General features: G+C 35.9%; 1 protein-coding gene across 6 annotated transcripts in view; it reads right to left on the bottom strand.

Moving 5' to 3' along the window:
• Window positions 1-26,012, bottom strand: part of SEC24B (SEC24 homolog B, COPII coat complex component) — a 92,529-nt gene that overhangs the window by 28,576 nt on the left and 37,941 nt on the right. For 2 of the 6 annotated variants that reach the window (XM_032333123.1, XM_032333124.1), the window contains exons 4-7: window positions 18,968-19,039; window positions 18,557-18,661; window positions 7,460-7,540; window positions 4,641-4,870 (exon numbers count right to left, since the gene is read on the bottom strand). In XM_032333123.1, coding sequence (XP_032189014.1) covers window positions 4,641-4,870; window positions 7,460-7,540; window positions 18,557-18,661; window positions 18,968-19,039 — 488 coding nt within the window. The remainder of the gene's footprint in view (window positions 1-4,640; window positions 4,871-7,459; window positions 7,541-18,556; window positions 18,662-18,967; window positions 19,040-26,012) is intronic. The other 4 variants (XM_032333125.1, XM_032333126.1, XM_032333128.1 and 1 more) reach the window with 2 other exon arrangements.

The raw sequence follows: 26,012 nt of genomic DNA, 5'->3' as shown, positions 1-26,012 counted from the left end.
CTAAGAACTAAAAAAATTTATAGGGGGAATATTTCCTAATCTAAGGTTGAAAAGATCTTTTAAAGGATTCAAACACAGGTAAAAACAAAAGAAATCATAATATGGGGACACCTGGGTGGCTCAGTTGGTTAAGCATTTGTCTTTAGCTTAGGTCATGATCCCAGGGTCCTGAGACCTAGCCCTTTGTTGGGCTCTCTGCTCAGTGGGGAGCCTGCTTCTCCCTTTCCTTCTGCCTTCCACTCTCTCTGCTTGTGTTCTCTCTGTCAAATAAATAAGTAAAATCTTTGAAAATAAAATTAAAAAGAAATCATAATATGGCTATATAAAACTAAGATACTCCTTCAATGCCAAAATATACCATTAAAATTAAAAACAAATGTCAAGGTGGAGGAAATATTGCAATGTGTATCAGACAAACCAGAAGACCTGAGTAATTATGAAAGAATATGAACTGGGACTTGAATAATTTATGACTAAATTATTTAAAAAAAATGTCTGCTTAGGGTGCCTGGGTGGCTCAGTGGGTTAAGCCGCTGCCTTCGGCTCAGGTCATGATCTCAGGGTCCTAGGATCAAGCCCCGCATCAGGCTCTCCGCTCAGCAGGGAGCCTGTTTCCTCCTCTCTCTCTCTCTCTCTGCCTGCCTCTCTGCCTACTTGTGATCTCTCTCTGTCAAATAAATAAATAAAATCTTAAAAAAAAAAAGTCTGCTTATAAAAAATAATTTTTTAATAAAAAATAATTCTTGATGAACTTGGTAATACAGCGCAATGGGCATTCATATACACTTCCACTGCCTGCTACATAGCTCCATGTAAATGTCTACTAGGCATTTTAATTTAACATGGCCAACTCGATTGCCACTCTTAGATGTATTTGTCTCTCTTCACCTTCAAAGTAAAACAAACTATCCTCTACCCAGTTGCTCTGTCAAGAACCTAAGTTATCTTTTATATGTTCCTTTCTCTCAACTACCATAACAAATCCATCAATAAGTCAAAAGACAGACATTATCCATCCACTTTTCATTACCTTCACCAATAACTACCTTAGAACAAAGCACAATCATACATTTCTGTGATTATGGCAAAACTTCCATTTGTCTCCCTGTTTCCATTTTTGTTTTTTAAGATTTTATTTATTTATTTGACAGAGATCAGAAGTAGGCAAAGAGGCAGGCAGAGAGAGGAAGGGAAGCAGGCTCCCTGATGAGCAGAGAGCCCGATGTGGGGCTTGATCCCAGGACCCTGGGATCCCAGGACCCTGGGATCAAGACCTGAGCCAAAGGCAGAGGCTTTAACCCACTGAGCCACCCAGGCGCAACCGTTTCCATTTATGTCTTTTCAGAAAATTCCATCCCTGATCTGTTCTTCACATAGCAGCCCAAATGATTCTCTAAATAATGTAAATCAGATGTAGCACTCCATTACATAAAATCTCCAATGTCTCCCCTTTGGACTTGGGATAAAATCTAAGCTTTTGACTATAGTCCTTCATTTCCTCCGATCTCATTCCTATTACTCTTTTGTTTTCTTAATTTCCCCCTCCCCGACAATGTCAGAGTTCTCGGTCAGACTTGAAAACACTTTAAAACAAGTCCTTGGCAACCTCCAAATTATTCTTGGTGACCCTGATACCCCTCTGGCCATAACTGTGAACCAGAAGGGCATATAAAAGTCACCTTTAAGTGGCTTCTTCTAAAATTAGCTTGCTAATATTAATCTTAGATTAACATCTACGATCTTTTTTTAATAGATAGGTGAGAATTTAAATGTACATCCTAGCTGTGTGTTTAAATTATTATTGCTTACTGACCCTGAAACTAATGTCCAAAAAACTACTTTAAATTCAGATTAAATAAAACCAAATTGCTGCTCTGTCATCTTCCTTAGATACATATATCAAGTGTGACTTTGGTCTTCTTTTGCACAAGTCCCTACCATTTAAAGAGAAGGAAAAAAGTGCTTAAATTTAAACTGTAAAGACTTGTATTCTCAGAACTAAGCCTGGTCTTGGACAGACAGTTTCACTTATCTGAGTCTCAATTTCTTCACTTCAATATGAAAAGAAGATAACTACTACAAAAAGGTCAAAATTCCAAGTGTTGCCTAGGACATACAGTAACAGTAACTGGAACTCTCGCACACTGTGAATGGAGGTATAAACTAGAACACCTGCTTTGGAGAACTGTTTTGCATTAACTTCGGAGAGTCTGGATACTCCACAACCCAGCAATTCCACTCCTTGATACATACATTCATTTAAAAGACATGAACAGAAATATTCACAAGAGCAATATTCATAATAGCCCCACACTGAAAACTTACCCTAACGCCCAGCAACAATGGAACAAATAAATAAACTACTATATTCACATAATGGGGTACATGAAACCATGAAAATGAATGAACACAGTAAGCACACAAGCATAAGGTTGAGCCAAAGAGTCTAGGCAAGAATATACATAGCTATTATTAAAAACAGGTAAAATTAATGTGCAGTATTAGAAGTCAAGATAGTTACTAACTTTTGTTTGGGGGTTAGTGGCTAGAAAAGGCATGAGAAAGGGCTCTGGCTGTTGGTTACATGTGTCCAATTTGTAGAAAGGTATCAAACAGTAGGATATTGATTTATTTAATTATACATAAATAGAATACAGATGTTTCAATAGAAAGTTATAAAAAAGGAAAGGTATAAGTCACTGATCTCTAACAGTATAAAGTCTAAAGCTTTTGCTTCATGATGCTCATTTCTCCCGTGATTAATCATCAGTTACTTTTTAGTATGCCTCTGTCTCCTTCATTCAAACTCCTGTGATCCTTCCACTGGAGCTAGAGTATAAAAAGGATGGAAATTACAGAAGGACAGAATGAAGTTATTTTTATTTTTTTGAAGATTTTTATTTATTTGACAGACAGAGACACAGTGAGAGGGAGAACACAAACAGGGGGAGTGGGAGAGGGAGAAGCAGGCTTCCTGCTGAGCAGAGACCCCCAATGCGGGGCTCAATTTCAAGACCCCGGGATCACGACCTGACCCGAAGGCAGATGCCTAATGACTGAGCCACCCAGAAACCCCAGAATGAAGTTATTTTTAAAATCTAGTATAATAAATATTAATTTTTACTTTTAGTCCAAGGACAATCTTTAACTTCTGCAAAATAAAATGGAAAAAGAATACTTCTGGAGTTCCTCAGTGGCTCAGCTGGTTAAAGAGCTGCCTTTGGCTCAGGTGATGATCTCAGGGTCCTGGGATTGAGGCCCACATAGGGCTCTCTGCCCAGTGGGCAGTCTGCTTCTCACTCTCCCTCTGTACTCTCTGTTTCAAATAAATAAATAAATTCTTAAAAACAAAAACAAAAAACCAATACTTTCCATTCTACTATTTCAAGGGTAGGCAAACTTTCTCTGTAGAGGGTCAGGTAGTAAATATTTTAAAGATTTTATTTATTTATTTATTTATTTATTTATTTATTTATTTGACAGCGAGAACACATGCATGGGGAGCAGTAGGCACAGTGAGAGGGAGAAGCAGGCTTCCCACCTTATAAGCAGGGAGCCTGATGTGGGGCTCGATCCCAGAATCCTGAGATCATGACCTGAGCTGAAGGCAGACACTTAACCGACTGAGCCACCCAGGTGCCCATTTAATCTTCATTCTTAGTGTACCATAAGATGAATTTTCTGTAAGTTTAGTCTACTAAGAACAGTTTTTCATTTTAAGTAGAATGCTTTACCATTTCAATTGTTTTCTTACATTTTACATTCTTAATAAATATAAATGTAAGATACTATTCCCTATTATTAAATTGATATGGCATTTAAAAGGTGACTCCAAAAAAGGTCGTATCAGAATGGGTCACTTTGTTATAAATGGGTCATTATATATATCATATATAATAATAATATAATAATATATGATATTATATATCAATATATTATATTATTAAATAATACAATTTATATTCTTATATATTAAATGGGTTGTCTAATATACATAATAATCGGCCATTTATTGTAATAAATACAACTACTGATTAGCATTTTTTTGTAGACTGTTGTGGAGACTGTTACCAATTTCAGTTCTATGTCGCACCATGAAGAATTCTTTGATCTAAGAGTTGGAACCAGAATTCCAAACCACATTTATAACATCTTTTTTTTTTTGAGGAAAAAGCCAGCTTAATATTACAGACTTTAAAAAAATTTAACATTTACTTTCCTGATTATAAAAGAATAATTGAAATAGTAGAATGGAAAGTATTTTGTTTTTGTTTTTAAGATTTTATTTATTTGAGACAAGAGAGTACAGAGGGAGAGTGAGAAATAAAGAAATAAAGAGCAAGGCTCTAAAAAATAAAAGTACAACAAAGGACAGAAAAATCATACCTAATAACTTGATCCAGATTTAAAGACTTTAAAGATTTGATATTTATATTTCTTTTTATCTCTATCTACGTACACACAAATACACACACACACACACACACACACACACACACACACACAAATTGGAACCAAAATCTATGTACGTTTGACCTAGGCTATCTGTATTCACACCTAAGATCCATTTGAATCACCAGGGATTTGTGAGAATTGATAATAGTTTGACCATTCTAGAACTGCGGTGTCTTTATACATACCTGAGCATACGGCTGGAATCCAGAATACCCTGGGCTACTGGGCGGTACTCCAGAGTTAGGTGGTGCTGTAGCATTCTGATAACCGGGCTGAAGAGTTGGGTAACCATACCCAAATGGCTTGGCCATTTTTGAAGGCTGAGGAGCAGAAGATGCTGGAGCAGGAGCAGAAGCAGGGTCGGGTTCAGGAGCGGGATCAGGAGCAGGACTGCTTGCTGATGAGGAAAGCATATCTAGCAAAGGGAAAAACATGGTGTTAACATTGAAAATCAGGACTCTGTAAACAGCTGGCTCCAGGGCAAGGCATTATCTTTGGCATTTTCCTTTTATAAACCTTTGACCAGGAGAAATTGCAAACATCCAGAAATTATAAACATCCACAGAAGTAGAGAGAATAGAATCATGAACCCTTTGCTCCCTTTACTCAGCTAGAAGCCTGTATTATTTGCAGAGGCAAAACTGAGATTATGAAAGACTAGTGTATAGTGTTCAGCTTCTAAAACAATGTCTGGTATGTAACAGATGCCAAATAAAATTTAATGAACAAATGTTCTTCCATTATTTAAATTTAAAACAAAAAACTACAGGTTCCTGGTGGCTCAGTTAAGCATCTGCCTTCAGCTTGGGTCATAATCCTGGGGTTCTGGGACTGAGCCCCACATTGGCCTCCCCGCTCACTAGGGAGGCTGCCTCTCCCTTTTCCTTTGTGGGCTGCTCCACCTGCTTGTGCACACACACTCTCTCTCAAATAAATAAATAAAATGTTAAAATAAAGAACTAAAATTTGATTAAAACAGAAAAAACTGTAGAAAATTTAATCATTAAGCACAAAAATCACAAGAAACCCTAAAAATTACTACACATACCATTATTAATATGTTGCTACACTATTAGTCTTATTTTAAAGTCAAGTAAATCTATACCATATATTTGAATTTCAATCTGTTTTTCATATAAAAATTTTATTCTTCACCAGGAACTAGACTCTGCAAAAATATGCTCTTAAAAGCTTGTGACTTAATAAAACATACTTTTTAAAGATTCTTCAAGAATCATATCTTTCTACTGACCATATCTATTGGCTCTCATTTTGGAAGATATGTTCCCAGACATTCTTTTATCATCTTGTGCTTATTAGGCAAGGGCTGGCTTACTGGTTTTCTGGAAACCTCCTAGGTTTCCAGAAAGTTTAATGTAGTGTCATATCCTGCTTATCCTTCATCACAGTGATGGGAATGTAAGTAGAAAGTTCTCTTAACATGCTAAGAGTAATTAGCATAAGATATAAAAAGCTTAAGTCATAAATGTGGAGATCTAAAACGTCTCCCCTTTCTTAGGAAAGGGACAATATATCGTACATTTCTATAGTCCTAAATTCTATCCTAGCACCTGACACAGTATTTTCAATTCATTTAATCTTACTGCTCTAGATATTCACATCTTTAATTCTGGCACACTATAAATAGCTAGAAAACTTGCCTAAGGTCACTCACTTAGTGTCAGCACAGTTCATAGGAAGATTATGATTTGTTGATGAAATGAATATGGACAAGCAAATCAAGGTCAAACTTCAAAACTTCAAAGCCACAATCTTTTAACTATCCCATTCAGTATTTCACTTCAGGTTAATTTTTGTTTTTGTTTTGTTAGGTTAATTTGAAACTCATGAAATACTATATAGTTATAGTAAATGCATCTTAAAAAATTTTTTTTTAATTAAACAAATGGATAGTTAACATAGAGTGTTACATTAGTTTCAGGTGTACAATACAGTGATTCCACAAGTAGTATTCCCCTTTTACTGAACAAATGAACTCTTCTGGAATATTTTGATAACCGTGATTGCTTTTGGAACGGTCCCTAATTTCTTACACAAACACGCATCCCTAGAGGAAAAAAAATCCTTATGCACAAAAGAGTAGCTTATTGAAGTATTCTTGAAGTATTAAAAGAGAACTCTATACTAAGCTGAGAAGATGAAAGTTTTCTACTGCTTCATAGCACAGTGATAGCAAGATAGTATGTTAAGTTCAGCATATGTCAACTTCAATTAAGCTCCATCCTGGATTATTACGAAAGTGGTAAGAAATAAAGAGAAGGGCAAATTACTTTTCTGTTCATCCTAAAGTTTCAAATCATTAGAAAGTGAGAAAAAGAGAAGTCAGATGTGGTTGTCAGTTTATCTGTGATAAGAGACATACAAAAAAGGAAGATCAAATTTAAGATATAATGAAATGACTACTAATTCTAAAACTTAAGTTTGTATTTTTAAAATACTACGTACCACTACTATTCCTATGTAATGACCAAAGTTATTTCCAGATAAAGTTAAAAGTAATGCCTCCAAGATCTACCCCCAAGTTGGTTAATCTATTTACCTGGTGAGGCAGCCATTGGGGGAGTAAAGAGTCAAAGACTATTTATACTCAGAGGCTAGTTGGAAGGAATTCAAGGACCTAAGCATGAGAACAGAAATATAAAATTTACTTAAGAAGTTATTAGCATACGAAAGAAGGGAAAGAGGAGAATTATTTAGCATTAAAAAACTTTTAGAAAGAGGAAAAAGATAAAGAGCATGATAACAAAAGTAAAATAATAAATTTTCTTAAGTCTCCCAGAAACAACATTTGTAGTTGTTACACGGCAATTACAACTATTAAATTAAGGCTGAAAAATAACAGAAAATGTCCCTTTTTTTCTGTTAAAAATACTGCTATATAAAAAAAAGCCCACTAATTATGTCTAATATATGTTCATGTTTGGAAAAAACTGATGGTCAGTAATTTTTCAAGTAAGCATCAAATAAGCACAAAATGAATTACCTGGGTAGCTGCCTCCTTCCAAGGCATCATAACTGTTGGGCATAGGAGAAGCACTGCTTGTCGTAGAAGAGCTGTCGACACCTAAAAGGAAAAACCAAAATATCCACTAAGTTTAAAAGGACAATGGATCGTAGAGCACCCCCTGGCAATTTTGAAAAAGATGTTTTACTGAACTAGGAAAATTTTTGACTTTAAACTGAAAGTGACTGATGTTTAACGACTTTTAAAAACCATATGTAAATTTCTGTTAATATGAGTGGGGAGAATATGGAGCTGACAAGTGGAACAAAATTTAATCAGATGATGTGAAGCTGTCTTAGAGAACAGGTATCAAACTTTTAAAAGCAGTCAAAAACACAAATATAAATGTTAGATTGATGGAAACGTTACTAGAGTAACACCTCCATGATTGCATCTACCAAATCTCAAGCTATTAAATACATTTTATCAGTATTAGGGTATCATAAGATAATGCAATTTTAATGACTTTTACAAGGCAGCACAGCTGTATGAAACCTTCTTAAAAAAGGAGTCTCCAGCTTGGGCTAGGTTGCTATTTAGCCTGCTACTCAGCATTTCTATGCCTCAGTCAGAATCGCTAGTTAGTATCAAAAAGCCAAGGAAGAGCAAGCTTTGGTCAGGATATAAAGGAAAGGTAACCCTCCTACACTGTTGCTGGGAATGTAAATTGGTGCAGCCACTATGGAAAACAGTATGGAGGTTCCTCAAAAAAATGAAACAAACAAACAAACCCAAACAATCCAGTCATTCCACTAGTGGCTATTTACCCCCCAAAACCAAAACACTAATTTGAAAAGATACATGCACCCCTATGTTCACTGCAGCATTATTTAAAACAGCCAAGGTATAGAAGCAACCCAAATGCCCACTGACAGATGAATGGGTAAAGATCTCTCTCTCTCTCTCTCTCTCTCTCTCTCACACACACACACACACACACACATACACACACACACAGGAATATTATTCAGCCATTAGGAAGAACGGCATATTGCCATGTGCTACAACACAGATGGACCTAGATGGTATTATGCTAGGTGAAATAAGTCAGAGAAAGATAAATACCATATGATTTCACTTATACGCAGAATCTAAAAAACAAAAACAAATAAACAACAAAACAGACTCTTAACTACAGAGCACAAACTGTGGTTACCAGAGGGGAGGTGGGTAGGCGGATGGGTAAAACAGGTAAAAGGGAGTAAGAGGTATAAACTAGTTATAAAATTAATCAGTCATGGAGATGAAAGTACAGCACAGGGAATACAGTTGATAATATTCTAATAACACCATATGGCAACCCGTGGTGACTACACTTACTGTGGTGAGCCCTGAGTAATGTATAGAATTGTCAAATCACTATGCTGCACACCTGAAATGAATCTAACACTGTATATTAACTATACTTCAATAATTAAAATAAAATCCTTGTTTAGTAAGTCTCCCCCCAAATATACCACAGCTTAAATATTTATCAACAGATGAATGGATAAACAAAATGTGGCGTATCTATATAATGGGATATTATTCAGCTATACACATGAGTGGAATACTGATACATGCTACAATGTGAATGATCCCTGGAAACATGCTAAATAAAAGAAGCCAGACACAAAAGGCCATGGTTATGATTCTATTTATATGAAATATCCAGAATGGGTAAGTCTACAGAGATAGAGAGTAGACTGGGTTGCTAGAGGCTGAGAGGAGGAGAAAATGGCAAGTTACTGCTTAATGAAAATAGTTTCTTTCTGGGATGATGAAAATGTTCAGTTCTACCTAGCTTAGTACTTTCTCAAAGTCAGAACAAGAGAAAAGTGGTGACTGCACAACCACCAAAATGACAGAGCCAGACAGAGGCGGTGGTTGCACTATTTAGACAACACTGAATTATACGCTTTAAAATGGTTCATTTCATGCTATGGGAATTTCATCTCAAAACCTTATGTTAAGACAACATGAATGGGGAATGAATATTCTTTTCAATAAGACAGCCACGTGAAGTAGAATAAAGTTAGACCCCTTCCTTACCCTCCAATAAAATTAACTCAAAATGGGTCACAGACCTAAATGTACGCAGCAAAAATATGAGAATATAGGAGTAAATTTTTGTGACCGTGGACTAGCAAAGGATTCTTAAATAGGACATCAAAGGCACAAGCAACAAGAAGAAAAGAGTAAACTGGATTTTATGAAAATAAAAAACTTTCATGCTCCAAACAATACCCTCAAGAAAGAAGGGACAATCCACAGAATGGGAGAATATATTTGCAAATCATATATCTGGTAAGGGTCCAGTATGCAGAATATAAAAAGAATTCTTGCAACCCAACCATAAAAAGACAAATAACCAAATTAAAAACGAGTAAAGGACTTAAAAAGACACTTCTCTGAAGAAGACAAACAAATAGCCAATAAATACATGAAATGACGTTCAACATCATTAGCCACTAAGGCAATGAGAATCAGAACCACAATGAGATACCACTTCACATGCACCAGGGTGGTTATAATTGAAAAGACAGATAATGCCAAGTTTTAGCAAGAATACAGAGAAACTGGAAACTACATGAGACTTTAAAAGGGTACAGTTGGAAAATGTCCTGGTGGTTTCTCAAAAGGTTAAACACAACACAGAGATACCTAAAGACCTGGCAATTTCACTCAAACTAAATGAGAACACAAACCTCCACAAAGACCTGCACATATATGAATGTTAATAGAAGCATTATTCAGATGGCCAAAACATAGAGGCAATCCAAATGTCCATCAACTTATGAATGAATAAATAAGATGTGATGTAGCTTCACAACTGAGTATTAGCAATAAAAAGGAACAAAATATTGACATATACCACAATGTGGATGAACCTTGAAAACACCATGTGAAGAGAAAGAAGCCAGTCACAAAAATCCACATATTATATGATCTGTTTATATGAAATGCTCAGACAAATCCAGAGGCAGAAAGTAGATTAGTGGATGCCTAGAGATTCATGTACGTATGCATGGAGGAGGGTAAGAATGGTAAGTGACTGCTAAAAGATACGAAGTTTCCCTTGGGGGCAATAAAAATGATTGGTATTACATGGTGATTGCCTCATACCTTTGTTAATATGCTACAAACTCAAGGAGTAAATTTTACAGTACTTCAATAAAGCTATTATTTAAAAAAATACATAGCATTCCTCTCTGATCAAGAAAAACTTTTAGGGGCACCTGGGTGTCTCAGTGGGTTAAAGCCTCTGCTTTCAGCTCAGGTCATGATCCCGGGGTCCTGGGATCGAGCCCCACATTGGGCTCCCTGCTTAGCGGGGAGCCTGCTTCCTCCTCTCTCTCTGCCTGCCTCTCTGCCTACTTGTGATCTCTAGCAAATAAATAAATAAAAATATTTACATTAAAAAAAAAAGAAAAACTTTTGATTTTTTTTTTTTAAGATTTTATTTATTTATTTGATTGACACAGAGAGAAGTACACAAGCAGGGAGAACAGCAGAGGGACAGGGAAAAAAGCAGGTTCTCCTGAGCAGGGAGCTTGATGCAGAACTTGATCCTAGGACCCTGGGATCACGACCTGAGCTGAAGGCAGATGCTTAACCAACTGAGCCACCCAGGTGCCCAAGAAAAATTCAAATGTAAATATCAGGAAATAATTATTCTTGGGAAAAAAATAATGTTAAGACTGTTTACACATATCAAATTATTTTAAAGCTTTAAAGTATTAATTTTGTAGAAATAATCTGTTTTCAGGTGCCTAGGTGGTTTAGTAGGGTGAGCATCTGATTTCTGATGTCAGCTCAGGTCATGATCCCAGAGTCCTGGGATCAAACTCTATGTGAGGCTCCAGGCTTAGCAGGGAGTCTGCTGGAGATTCTCTCTGTCTCCCTCTTCCTCTGTTGCTCCCCCACCCCAACTCTCTCTCTCAAATGAATAAATTAAAAAAAAAAAAAGAAATATTCTGTTTTATTTATTAAATATTTTGAAACCTGCTAGCTTACTCTAAAATTCACTTTAGGAAAAGAATCAATGCAAATCTCTATTTTCAACTTTTTTTTTTAATTAAATATTTTTATTTATTTATTTCACAGAGAGAGAGAGAGAGAGAGAGAGCACGCAGCAATACAGGTAGAGGGAGTGGGAGAGGGAGAAGCAGGCTTCACTCTGAGCAGAGAGCCTGATGTGGGCCTCAATCCCAGGACCCTGGGATCATGACCTGAGCCAAAGGCAGACCCTTAACGAATGAGCCACTCAGGTGCCCCTCTATTTTCAACTTGTTAAATAGCAAAGCCATGATAAAAGTTTTAATTCTAGATCACTAAACATCTCAAGTTTTGCTAAAACTTATTGTTTAATTCTAACTCAGTCATGACTTCACTGCCAACACAAGTTGAAGATGTATTTTTTTAAGAGGTACATTATACAAGTTAGTATTTTGAACAAATTTAAAAACACCTTCACTATTCCCTTACTATCTTACAGAATAAAGTCTAAACACCTCTGTGGTATCAAAGAGTTTCAAAATGTGGCTTCCAATTGCCCTCTTTACCTCTTTTCCTGTTCCCACACCACTTTCTCTCTCTTACCTCACGATACAATCACACTGATGTTTTCATTCTGCACCCAGCATACCATCTTCTCTTGTATTTCTGCACTATAGATATTGGTTCACTAGCCTAGATTCTGTTCTTCCACATGGCAAATTCCTACTCATCCTTCAAATTTCAAATCCTCCATAAAACCTTTCTAATATACCCATGGAAAATCATTTCCTTTCCTATGTCAGGAAATTTCCTCACCCCTTATTTAATGCACTTCTCAAGACATTCTGTGATCACATATGCTTCCCTATCATCTGATGAGTATATGGAAAAGGCTATGCTACTGTATTAATCTCTGAAGCATGACACCAAGCAATATATACTGCTTTCTGTGCACGAGCTGGCTTTAGTCAAATGAATAGCTTAGGGACTTGCCCTCATTCTTAAACCTTAGACAGGACCAGTTTGCAGGTACTTATAAAACACATAATCTACATTACATTTGCCATGGCTGGAGAAAAAAAAGAAAGCATTTTCAAATGTTTAGTATTTCAGTTAATTAGATTTGGGGCTAGCCTAGACATCTAATTACTACGAATGCCATTTCTTTTTGAAAGTAGCTTTTGAATTCTAACTCTAGATGCCGGTACCGTATCTCCTTCCTGTAGCCCTAATACTCTCCCCCTCTCGCTCTGCAGAAAGTTGGGAGTTTCCAGCTAAAGCAATCATATATACGTATGTATGGCATGTTTATAAGTTAAATGTCAGGTAACATGTAATGTACAAAATGTAACAGGTACATTTTCTTTTTATTATAGATGAACACTGGGGCGCCTGGGTGGCTCAGTGGGTTAAGCCGCTGCCTTTGGCTCGGGTCATGATCTCAGGGTCCTGGGATCGAGCCCCGCATCGGGCTCTCTGCTCAGTGGGGAGCCTGCTTCCCCCTCTCTCTTTGTCTGCCTCTCTGCCTACTTGTGATCTCTCTGTCAAATAAATAAATAAAATTTAAATATAGATGAACACTGAAAACCTTCAGATACTTTTCTTGTGGCATGAATATCCTTCAGAAACCCAGGACATATATTCAATTTATAAAATTTAAAAAATATATATGTACTGAATTCAGCTGAAAGATATCCACTTGTTAAAATAATAAAACACTACATCAATTAAGGGGAAATACAGATTTGAACGCTTTTAAGGATTCACTTCTGAGGGGGTAGGGGAAAGGGAAAAGGGGGAGATACTGGTCAAAGAGTACAATCTTCTAGTTGTAAGATGAAGAAGTTTGAGAAATCTAATGATACTTGAATTAAAAAAAAAAAAGAAGAATTCTCTTTGGAATTTAGACCTAAGCAGGCCAATATTCTCTTGTTATCCACAGGAGTTGACTTAACTTATTCTGTGTCATAAGAAAACATTATCTTTTAAAATATCCACGGCAAACCATAAATGTATCATTATTTCTAACACAGTACCTGGAGCTGATTAATTACTATTAGCCTGTGTGAAAGTCAAACAAAAACGGACTACGACCTTAAAACTCGTTATGAGAAATCAAAAGTTTTATTCCACTAGCACTTATAAAATACAGCACCCAAGCTGTCACATTCCCAGAGCCATGTGAGAAAGCTACCTGTTGCCCTCTCGCCCTTCCCAACCTGAAAATTCCTGAGAGGAAAGGTGCTTGAGAGTTTGTATAGCAGGTAACAGAACAGTACCTGACGATATTCTGCAGGAACAGGGCTGATAAAGTCTGAAGTCTGAGTTAGTCTTTGTGCTCATTCCCCAACTTCACATCATTTCACTTCTCAATTTTTATTTCGCTGCCTACTTCCTTTCACTCTAGTCCTTACTGTAACAACTATGCCAGCATTTGTCCGCAGTGTGGGACCTAAAACTAACTGACCACCAACTAGCACCAACAACTGAAGGAGCGAATACCTGTCACCAAATAAACTTAAAGACAAGGATTTAAGATAAATCACATGGGCACCTGATAGCTTGCTACTTGTTGAGCTTCCTTTAAGTTTATTCTCCAACAATTCTGAACTTTTAGTAGCTTCTAACAAAATGTAAGACTTACTACAAAGTCTATACCATAACTAAAAAGAGGAATAGTAATGATTTCTGAACCTGCTCAAATATTTCCTTGTTGTTCAATAAATTTTTTCAAAAGTGGAGAACAATTCCATATAAACTCAACACACAAAAGTTCCATGAATATAGGGAATGAATACCACCGAAACGCTTAAAAAGTAGAGCACTCTGAAGCTCTACTTTTTATAAGTCCTTATATGTAGTCCCCACAACAATCCGAGCGATTTTCTTTAACCTCATCACACATGAAAAAATTATTGGAACTGAGCAGGGTTTAAAAAATAAAATTAAATTCTTCTAAAAGTTACATCTTCTTTTCCATTCAGAACATGTCTTTAATTTGCAGTCAACAAATATATGATTTTTTTTTTTTTTAACAAACCATGAATTGAGAACACAGGATTCTAATAAAAATGTCCATGGTAGAGTCCTACTATTTTGCTGTATAATAAAAAAAAGCAGGAAGAAGACAGTATATAAGTGACACAGTAGTGATTACTGCCCCAGGCCCTCTAGTTTCCCTGAACTGCAGTGTTTTGTGGGCTCACTAGCCGACAGAGACTTTTTCCTTTTCACACCTTCATGCAGACAAGACAGACATCAGTTTCAATCTCCGCCCTGCTATTTAGTAGTTGTGGGACCAGAGACAGGTGGTACTTAGCTCCTTCAGATCACGGTCAACTCTGCAAAATGGAGCCAATTCTCTCTGGTTTACAGGACTGCTGAACAAAATAAACTGCAGTAAGAACATAACCTCAATGTTAATTACTGTTATCTTTTTGATTTTCCAGACACTGTTCTCCCATCCAAGTACTAACCAGGCCCGACCCTGCTTAGCTTCCGAGATCAGACGAGATCGGGCGCGTTCAGGGTGGTATGGCCGTAGACTCCAGACACTGTTCTAAGTTCTTCACAAAGAATACTGTCAATCCTCAAAATAACCCTACATGAATGTTATTATTATTATTATTATTCCCATTTTACAGATGAGTAAATTGAGACTCAATGAGTTTAAGAAACTTGTCACAAAGCTAGTTAAGTGTCAAAGTCAAGATTTGAATCTAGAAAAACTGACACAAAAATCCATCAGCTCTTTAGTGCTGCAACTGGCATACAGTAAGCGCTCAAAAATGTCCAGTATTATCAAAATCTAAATGCTACTGAGCTAAGAACTTAGAAATTATTCTGGTGCAGCCACTCTGGAAAACAGTATGGAGGTTTCTCAAAAAGTTAAAAATAAAATACCCTATGATCAGGGCGCCTGGGTGGCTCAGTGGGTTGGGCCGCTGCCTTCAGCTCGAGTCATGATCAGGGTCCTGGGATCGAGCCCCGCATCCGGCTCCTTGCTCAGCGGGGAGCCTGCTTCTCTCTCTGCCTCTGCCTGCCTCTCTGCCTGCTTGTGATCTCTGTCTCTCTCTCTCTCTCTCTGTCAAATAAATAAATAAAATCTTAAAAGAAAAAAATACCCTATGATCCAGCAATTGCACTATGAGGTATTTACTCAATGCACCCCGAGGTTTACAGCAGCATTCTCTGTAACAGCTAAATTATGGAACCAGCCGAAGTGTCTATTGACTGATGAACGGATAACGTACACCCACAGGAATATTACTCAGCCATAAAAAAGAATGAAATCTTGCCATTTGCAATGACATGGAATGAACTAGAAGGTATTATGCTAAGCGAAATAAGTCAGAGAAAGACAAATACCATATGATTTCACTCATATGTGGAATTTAAGAAACAAAACAAATGAACAAAGGGAAAAAGAGAGGGGCAAACCAAGAAACAGACTCTTAACCTATTGAGAACAGACTGATGGTCACCAAAGGGTAGGGGGTGGGAGGAAGGGTGAAAGAAGTGATGGGCATTAGGGGGGCAGTTGTTGTGATAGTCCTGAGCATTGTATGGAAGTGCTGAATCACTATATTATGCACTTGAAACTAATTATTACACTGGAGTTTAAATAAAATCTTTAATAAACTCAGAAATTTTAAATCTGTAATATATTCAAGAAAAAAGTAAACAAGACAAAGATGATAGAAGAAAAACCATAAATGTTTAACTTTTTTGAGTTCCCAATATTTTTAGCCTAAGGAAACAGATTTTACAACAACTGCACCTAATTACAAACAATAAAAATGAGAGTAATTTAGTTAATTATACAGGAATTCAAAAAAAATTACAAAAAGAGGGCAAAAGTTAGGCTGACAAATAACATTATATGAAATAATACACTTTTGAAATGTGCAAAGTAAGGATCATGAGAGGATCTGAATAATATATACATTAAATAATAATACTACTATAGGGCCTGAGAACAAACGACCTCTTAGTGGCAATAACCACAAACTACAATTAGATCTTAGTTTCTAAAATACCCTTCTTCACTAAAGGAAACAGGACATCTTGGAGAAATGGCTCAGTCCACTGTTGCAGCAGTATAAGATGAGCTAGGAATATCTTACTGAGGCCTCGATGTGCTTAAAGATTCATGAGAACATGTTCAAAAGACGGTCTGAAGGATCTGTCATGGCCACATCTCAGATAAGCCGCTATGAAAATAACTAATGATTGAAATGGATTATTACTGAGTGAATAAAATAAGAATCCATGAGTCAATATGAACCCAAAGAAGTCAACAAGGGAGAAGAAAAAGCTCTCCTTTACACTGAAACCGTGACTCCTAAATATAGAAGGAATGTAGGAATTAGAAAATCATTAATAAATGCTAAAACTGAGTGACAGTTTAATTAAGAACAGGACATTTACACACTATCAAAAAATCTCCCCACAAATTACTTATTAATTTCAAGGGGAAAAAGTGGTAACTTACAGTGGAGAAACTTGGCAGACACCGTTTTAATCAAGTGATCAAAGTTAACATCATCAATATGGGAACAAATTAACATCATGTGCCTGGGACAGGACGCACCAAGAACATAACATTATTTCAGTGGTAATCCTGCCAAAACCACAATTTGAATCTAATCACAAGGATACATTAGATATACCCAAACTGAGGTACATTCTAAAAACAACTTGCCTGTATTCTTCAAAAATGTCGAAGTCAAGAAAAAGAAAGGAAGGTTAAAGGACTGTCTTCGATGGAAGGAGTCTAAACAGAAATGGCAACAAAATTCAATGGATGACCTTGAACTGGATCCTGGGCCGTGAAAACAGCTATGAGAGATTTTATTGAGACAATTGCTGAGATCTGACTATTGATTGTGTAGCAGATATTATTACAACAGTGTTTAATATCCTGAATACTGTACTGCATTTATGTTATGTAAGACATTGTTCTTATAATGAGGAAATACATACTAAGGTACAGAGGAGTAAAGCTCCAACCTACTTTCAAATGATGTAGGAAAAAATGTATAATAATAAAGCAAGAGGGGCAAAATCGTTTATATAGATGCACATGGGAGTTTCTTTTACTCTTCTTCTACGTTTTCTGTAAGACTTAAATTATACAGAATTTAAAAATGACAAAAAATCCAAAAAGACAGATGGGTATTTAGATATTTAAAGAAAAAAAATTACCCCATCTATAACCCTCTATTTTTAGCCCTCCTCAAATTGTGCACAAGGATCTGAATATTTCAAAAATGCATTAAGAAATAAACTTGTGTTTAAACATATAAAAATACTGTTTATAAAGCATATCCTTCTACTCACTAATAAAGATGACCAAAGGAGAATCATGGTCAGACACACCTTGAAAGGTCAGCACTTATTGGTTGTCTTACACTGTTAGAATTAATGAAGTAAGTGAACTGCTTAATGTTCAGCAGTGTGCTACCCAGCAAAGCTAGAAAAGGATATTAAACAGGTTGCAACACATAATTACATACACAACTTCTTCACTAGCAAGATGTGAACTACCTCAAGAAGCAGGATAGTAACTACAAATTCTTGCTCTTTTAAATATATGATGAGAAGGGCCAAAAAGGACCTTAAAAAAACACTGTCAATTTCTTTTTACTATTTTAAAACCCATATGGTTCATTTCAATTAGATGAAAGTGACATGCAAAGCAGAATATAAAACACTATTCCTAAAAGGGTGCTAAAGCAATCATAAGCCAAAAGCTTCAGTTAGGGCTCATTCTTTGGCATGTGACATGAGAGGAAATGCATTTCTGAAAGAAAGCACTCTATCATCATGAAAGATGCGTTGTTACTTACAAAATGGTAAAAGATGTCCAAAGGAAGAAAAATAAAATAAAAAAGCAAAACACAACCTTTCTGTAACCCAAGTGACCCAACCTCTCAGGTGACCCAACCTTTCTGTAACCCAAACCAAGCAAATTCATGGAGCTAAATCTGCAACACTTTTTTTTTTTTTTTTTTTTTTTAAGGCTAATAGACTATGGACATAAAAAGAAAATTTGAGTAGGAAAAGATCGAGAACTGGTGTAAAGCTAAAGCAGACCTGCTTCCTCATCCTCCTCCTCCTCTTCCTCATCATCGGAAGTTGATGACAAGGGAGTTGGTGCGGAGCTAGCTTGATTATTAACATAGTCACCATACTGCATGCCTGTAAAGTGGAAAGCACAAACACAAGAGTCAAACCAACAGGAAAGATGAGAAATAAAATTTTGACATTGCATTAAAAGTGAGAAGGAACTCTGACATTCTAAAGAACATCCCAGCATGCATTTTAATGTTAGCAAATTTATTATCAAAACTGGAACCGTTAGAAAATTTCTGCAAAGCAGTTTAGTAAAAGCAGCTTTTACATGAATTGGTTTAAGTGTGAAATAAGTACCACGTATTACACTGATAGTATTCAGGAAACTGCAATGATACTTTGAAAATTTTACTGAGCTCTATACATGTTTACCTTCTTTGACCTTGGGGCCCTTGTGGTATACTTCCTTTGGGACTGTACCCTCTTGCTGAGCAGTGATCATTTCTACTGAAATGAATTTATACCGCATTCAACATACATGCAAATACTTGATACCTTCCTTCTGCTAATGCCACTTTGATGGTAACTCAGTTCTCATAACGGAAAAAGAATGACAGTTAAAGAAAAGAACTGTACTCAGAATAGTTCTCTGCTCACAGATGCTCAAAAAAAGAGTTTATTAACTGTGGCCCTACAAGTGTGACAATTACAAAACACTGAATTTTCTGAGATGACCAATCATCTCAGCCTATTGCCTATAGGTTAGCCTGAAGCAGATGAATGAGACTGGTCCTCTTGTAAGACACACTGAGTGACGACTGTGTGGAAAAGGCATACTTGTAAGACACACTGAGGGAAGACTGTGTGGAAAAGGCACAGTGGTTAACTATGTAACACTTCTTCTCCCTCTACAAAAAAAAAAAAAGAAAGAGTGATTGGGCATTTTTATTGTTCGATACATCTGGTAAAAATTAGCCTAAAAATTGACATTCACAAAATTTTATGAGGGAAAATAAAATAACCCCAATGAAAAATAATATTAAAAAAGGAATAAATATCCTTATAAAGAAAACCTTGTAATTCAACTTGGAAAAAAAAGATACAAGAAAAAAAACACAGAAACACAGTGTGGATTTTTAAGGACATTTCACAATATCGGAAGCACAATAAAGCCCTGCCTCACCAAAATCACATGGTAGTCCTCTGAAACTTTCTTTTTTTCTTTCAGATGACCTTTTAAAATTAGCATGTTAATAAACATAATTCACGTCTATCATAGGAAAAAAGCAATTAAGGAGAAAAACCTGAGCTCAGAAGAGCGCAAAGGTTAAACTGTTGATGAGTGAAGCTTTGATCTTCCCACTAGGACCAAATAAGTCACAGAAAAATCTGCTGGCTTTGCTGAGACATCTTTTAAAGTTAGATAAAATAGGGGTGCCTGGGTGGCTCAGCTGGTTAAGCATCTGACTTCAGCTCAAATCATTATCTAGGGGTCCTAGGATCAAGCCCCCTGGTGGCTCTGTGTTCAGCAGGGAGCCTGCTTCTCCCTCTGACCTTCCCAGCACCCCCATGCTCGTGCTCGCGCTCTCTCTCTCTCATAAATAAGTAAAATCTTTCAAAAATATATATAGATAAAATAGTAGTTATTACAAACTCATCTGAGAAAGTAAAAATCAATGCAAACTAAAATTCAGGCAATACAAGAAATCAATTTGATACTTTGAAAGACCCCATTCAGAGTGGCATATTCCTCTAATAAAAGCCTATTTAAAATGAAAATTTGGCTAATATTAGACCTTGCATTAAATATACTAAAAAGTTTGCAATTAAACACAAGTTAACATTAAAAAGATTTTATTTTATTTATTTTTAAAGATTTTATTTATTCATTTATTTCTTTGACAGAGACACAGTAAGAGAGGGAACACAAGCAGGGGAAGGGGGACAGGGAGAAGCAGGCTCCCTGCTAAGTACGGAGCCCAATGCAGGACTCGATCCCAGGACCCTTGCATCATGACCTGAGCCGAAGGCAGACGCTTAACAACTGAGCCACCCAAGAGACCCCTGTAAAAAGATTTTAGAGAAAACAAATTCTTCAATTTAAGAACCTCTTTAAAAATGAGTACTTTCTCAAAATGCAATTAGCATTGCACTTTAAAAAGTACAAGTGTGTATATACAATAAGAAGAAATGAGAAAGAAGAAACTCCACTCACTGTGCTAAGAGAGGCCACTAAGCAGGAAAAAAAATCAGAAGAGAATCCACTCTTTTCATGACTGAATCGATATTCAGGCTGTTGACTCTGACACTAACCAAAGGAGTCAAAGTACAGCACAAACCTATATATATGATAAAACATCTTCCTTTCTTTCTCCACATTTACTGAATTAAGAAGATTCACTTATTAGAAAAATATCCAACGCTTAATTGGAAACAAATGAGATTGCTATACAGTGATTTAAAAAACCTAAAGAGCAATTACTTAATGTACTGGAAGAAACCTATGAATAAGACAGAATAGAGTAATGTTATTTTTTCATTTTATATTATACAATGGATGTCAACATACTGTATTAACAGACCGTCACACAACATACTCAAATTTTTACTTTCCTGAAAAAAGATGCAATCCATTTTAAGAAGTGCTAATGATAAAAGCGTCAAGACTTAAGCCTTCCCCAACTGTGACTCTTACTATGCTCAGAATTTAGCCTTCCTTTGCTTGTCCAAGTAAACTTTGTCTAAAGCTGGAGGATATTAAATGGCACAAGAGTATGACATTTTTATTTGTGACTCCAGAATAACAACCAATCCTTATTAAAACGTCCCGCTTTAGGCTAGGTACAATACATACAAATGGCAACAAATGGGGAGTTACAACCAAAAAGGAGTTGACAGCCAAGTCATGTACTATAGGGTGTGTGAATGGTTAGGCAAACTTCCTGACTGCCTTTCCTGAGACCTTCTTTGAGAGCCAGAACCTATAGATGAGATACTCAGATTGCATATATGAGGTGGCAGAATACGGCACCCTCTAGAGCTTAGTCTAAAAGCCACTGCAGAAAAGCACATGGAGTACCTCCCACTCCACCCACCACCACCACCCCTACCACCACCACCAAAGGGCATAGGAATGCTGTATCCTAACTTTGCTTTACCCAGAGTTTTCACAGTTTGAATCTAGTAAATCAGGAAGTAATCTATCTTCATAGATAGAACCTAACATGATGAAGAGCTTTATTATCAACTGAGCCCCAGTATTTTAAAAAGGACATTCGGCTTAAACTACCTCTCATATTAAAGTAGCTTTGGGCAAAACTCTCCAAGAGATCATACTCTTGGAGCTGCTTAATACAGGGCATCTTCACTGTTCCCTGGATACAGCTACCCTGGGAATAAATAAAACTAGTCTGAAGAGAACAAATCCCTTGTGGAAGTTAGCTTTTTTAAATTCAAGAGTTCAGAATTTTGAGTGCTATCTTGCCTAAGCTGGTCTTCAAACTAGGTACACACACTACTATATGACTTTTTTAGTCTTTGCAAAATAATGGTTTTAAGGGAATCAATTTCCATAGTACTCTCTTTCTGAAACTTACCAGCTAAGAAAGTGCCTATGTTAACAACAGCCATTCCCTCACTTTACAAAGGAAACACATACTCTTAATTTATCCTGAATCTTCCCGTAATACATGGCCCTGAGATATAAAAATACCTCCGGCCCTGAAAGGAAAGCTTCCTTCCTCCTTAAATGATTAATCAAGACACCCTATATCTATAGACTTTCTGTTACCCTGCCATTCATGTTTCAGTTAAGACAAAATATGTTAGAAATAGGGTTGGTGCTCACTGGAATATTTTTAACTTAGAAATATTGAAAAGTAGACTGGTGGGAGTAATGATGACTTTATTTAATAATTCTGTATACATGTAGCTCAAAACTACTACTGTCAGAGAACACACTGCTTTTGAAAAGAGTCCCATGAGAACAAAGCAAAAACAGTTAGGAAGACTGAAAAGACAAGCTGAAGGATGCTGTGAATAAAGATGGGGACTCTGGATTTGATTCTAGGTTCTTTCACTTACCAGCTATGTTCCTGTGGGCAAGTTACTGACCTCTCTAGTTTTCATTTACATCATCTGTAAAAAGGGGTAATAACTACCTCAAATGGTTGTTGTAAGGATTAAATGAATTAGTATATTTCAAAGTTTAACATTTCAAATGTTGCCTGAAATATACTAATTACTATCTAATTATTAGCTATTATTATTGAATTTTAAAAATGTATCTTTGTGTATATTTAATTAAAAACATTTATTTATACTTAATCCTACAGGGGATAGGGCAAGTCATTAAAAAAAAACCTCCACCAATCTTAGTAGTATTCTTAGCAATGTAAATTCTTTTAAAAACAAGTAGAATGTTTTCTAGGATTGACCAATTTTTTCAAGATACACTGGATAAAACTCATAGATAAAAACTGTACATAATTTCTTTCAGAGTCAATCTGAGATATTCAATAAAGTATTTTACAACCTATTTTATCATAAAATACTTACAATGATTATAATCATTTTTCACCTCCTTTTATTTTATACAATATTTAATTCTCTCTGCCTCCTTTTTTTTAAAAATTTAATCTTATTTTTTTATGTGACAGAGAGAGAGATCACAAGTAGGCAGAGAGGCAGGCAGAGAGAGGGGGAAGCAGGCTCCCAGCTGAGGAGAGAGCCTGACGTGGGGCTTGATCCCAGGACCCTGAGATCATGACCTGAGCCGAAGGCAGTGGCTTAACCCACTGAGCCACCCAGGCGCCCCTCTCTGCCTCCTTTTAACAACAAAAAAATATTTACTAATGGGAACCTACTATCACTTAATGGTATATATTTTTCTTTTTCAATTAATTACATGGAAATATTTTAATCATGATGTCTGAAGAAATCAACAGTTGTTTCTGATTTTTATACTTGATTCCTATTTAAACATTTTAAAAAGTCAAATATCAGAGTCTGATACACACAATGCATATATTTACCATAGGAATACAATGCTTTTCAAGCTAATCCTCACTTCATAAATAGCGTAATATTGGGTACATGTTGCACTGCTTTATTTCAAATTTGGTAATGAAAAACAGCATACTGACTCATTGTCTAGTTTTTATAACTTACTCTAAAAAAGGATAAATTACTCACATTAGATCTTTGTTGTTTAAATTTGACTGCTTTTAGTAATTTGGCTTAAAAGATATATGCTATAATTTATTTCTCAATGGAGCTTATGATACGCCTTTGAAACTCCAGGAATACGTTTCTTTAGATTAAAAAAATGAAATTAGATTTTCTGACAAAGAATAAAATTTGTCCCACTGGTTTGAAAATGAAGACTGCCTTTGCCAATCAGGTTATATGTGATACCACAAATAAAATGAATGACCTCTATCACAACTTCAAGTCTTTGATAAAAATACATTTAAAGGATATGATATTGTACTGGCAACGGTACAATGAAATTCACAATATTCTGAATATTGCTGATTCAGTTAAACAAGTTTTAGGTTTGAATGCAGAAGATCTATACTGATCTTGGCACCCCACTCAGGGAGTTTGTTTTTGGGTAAGACACCTAACCTCTCTAAACTTCAATTTCTTCTTCTATAAAAGGAAGATGAAATATGCTATGCTTGCTTCACCTGATGATCAAGTGAGAAAATAAAAGTTAAAGACACTTTATAAAGTAAACTGCTACATGACAGTAATGATGCTACCATCTATCTACAATCTGGAAAATAAAATGGAACAAACAACAATAAAAATTTCTGATATGTAACTCAGAAGTTAAACATATTAAAAAACTCCAAAGAATAATACTGCTTTAAAAAAAGCCTTTCATTACCATTCCTAGCTACTTCACTTGAACAAAGTTTATAACAATTATATGTGTGAAAATAAAAACTATGGGGCGCCTGGGTGGCTCAGTGGGTTAAGCCGCTGCCTTCGGCTCAGGTCATGATCTCGGGGTCCTGGGATCAAGAGCAGAGAGCCTGCTTCCCTCTCTCTCTCTGCCTGCCTCTCCATCTACTTGTGATTTCTCTCTGTCAAATAAATAAATAAAATCTTAAAAAAAAAAAACAAAACTATGAATAAAATTTATCTGAAGTTTATCTTATTCTGGCACTCAATCATATACAACTCAGGTACACAAACCTATGGTGGGGATGGGAGAGAGCCATTCATCTCATCCAAAGATATACTTCCAGTAAAAATGTACTTCCCACTAAAAAATAGGCAAACTCATAATGTTTATATGTTGTTTTGACCAACTATATGCTAACAATAATTGTACTGACAGTTTAATCCAGAAGAAAAAATGTTAATGCTTAGATCTTATGGTCATAGACAATAAAGCAAAATGTAAAATTTCAATTTATATAATATTACTATGGCAGAGAAGTATGATAGAATGATAAAAGAGTTTCTAGCTTAAGAGTATATTATATTATTATATTCAGGGAAAACAGTACAACATTAAGGAGAAAATTTTTAAAGAAAAGTTCATTTGGGCCTTTTTTAAAAGCATGATGGTAGGTTCATTCTAGTGGATACAAAGAATAATACAACATCTTTATTTTAAAAGTCAATATACGCATTATGTTGAAAAATTACATGCCTTCAACTATTTAGACTTCTGGTGAAAAATTTTAGATGTCAATCTAAAAAATGTTTAAGTGGTTACAGAGTTTACCCAAAAAGTTTTTAGGAGATATGCAAGCAAAACTTTGCAGCCCCCTGCCTTAAAACCAGTATAAGAATGCTGGGTCCTTCTGAGAATAACTAGGCAAGGATGTCTTTGAAGCCGGGAGAAAAACAGTGATCTCTTTGAAGCATTAATATTTTAGTAGGGATATCAGAACCACAGCATAGCTTATGCAGCTCACACACCACCTAAATACAATAGGCACCATTCACACAAACCACAACTTACACAACACATATAGTAGCCCTACCGCACACTGTATGTTGTACATCCAGATCTATCCAAAGGTAAAAAGGCCACTAAGCTAAACCAATCCCTTACTTAAGAAAAAGGAACAATAAAAGCTACAGTTCAAATGTTTCTAATATTCTCTTTACTGTTACTTATTCAAGGAGCTTCTCTTAGGTACATCAAAAGATTGTTAGCAATAAGAAAACAATTCACCCTCACTTTATAGAAAAATAAACAAGTTTGAATTAAAAATCTTTCACTCTGCTACTTAGGCAGAGTAATTTAAAACCTTGGGGAAATCACCTAATCTTTGTGAATCTCACTTTTCTCATCCGTAAAACAGGGATAATATTATACGATTGCAATGGGGGTTAAATGAGACAATAAATATAAAGTTTCTGGCACATTGTAAATGCTCCATAAATGGTAGCTCCTCTTTTCAAATCTATCCTATTAAATCTGTATTAGAGTAAGAAAAGAAAGGAAACATAA

This window comes from Mustela erminea, chromosome 2 (assembly GCF_009829155.1).
Source record: "Mustela erminea isolate mMusErm1 chromosome 2, mMusErm1.Pri, whole genome shotgun sequence".
NCBI lineage: Eukaryota > Metazoa > Chordata > Mammalia > Carnivora > Mustelidae > Mustela > Mustela erminea.
The sequence above is the reverse complement of the archived record's forward strand: the minus strand, read 5'-3'. Positions and strand labels throughout refer to the sequence as shown.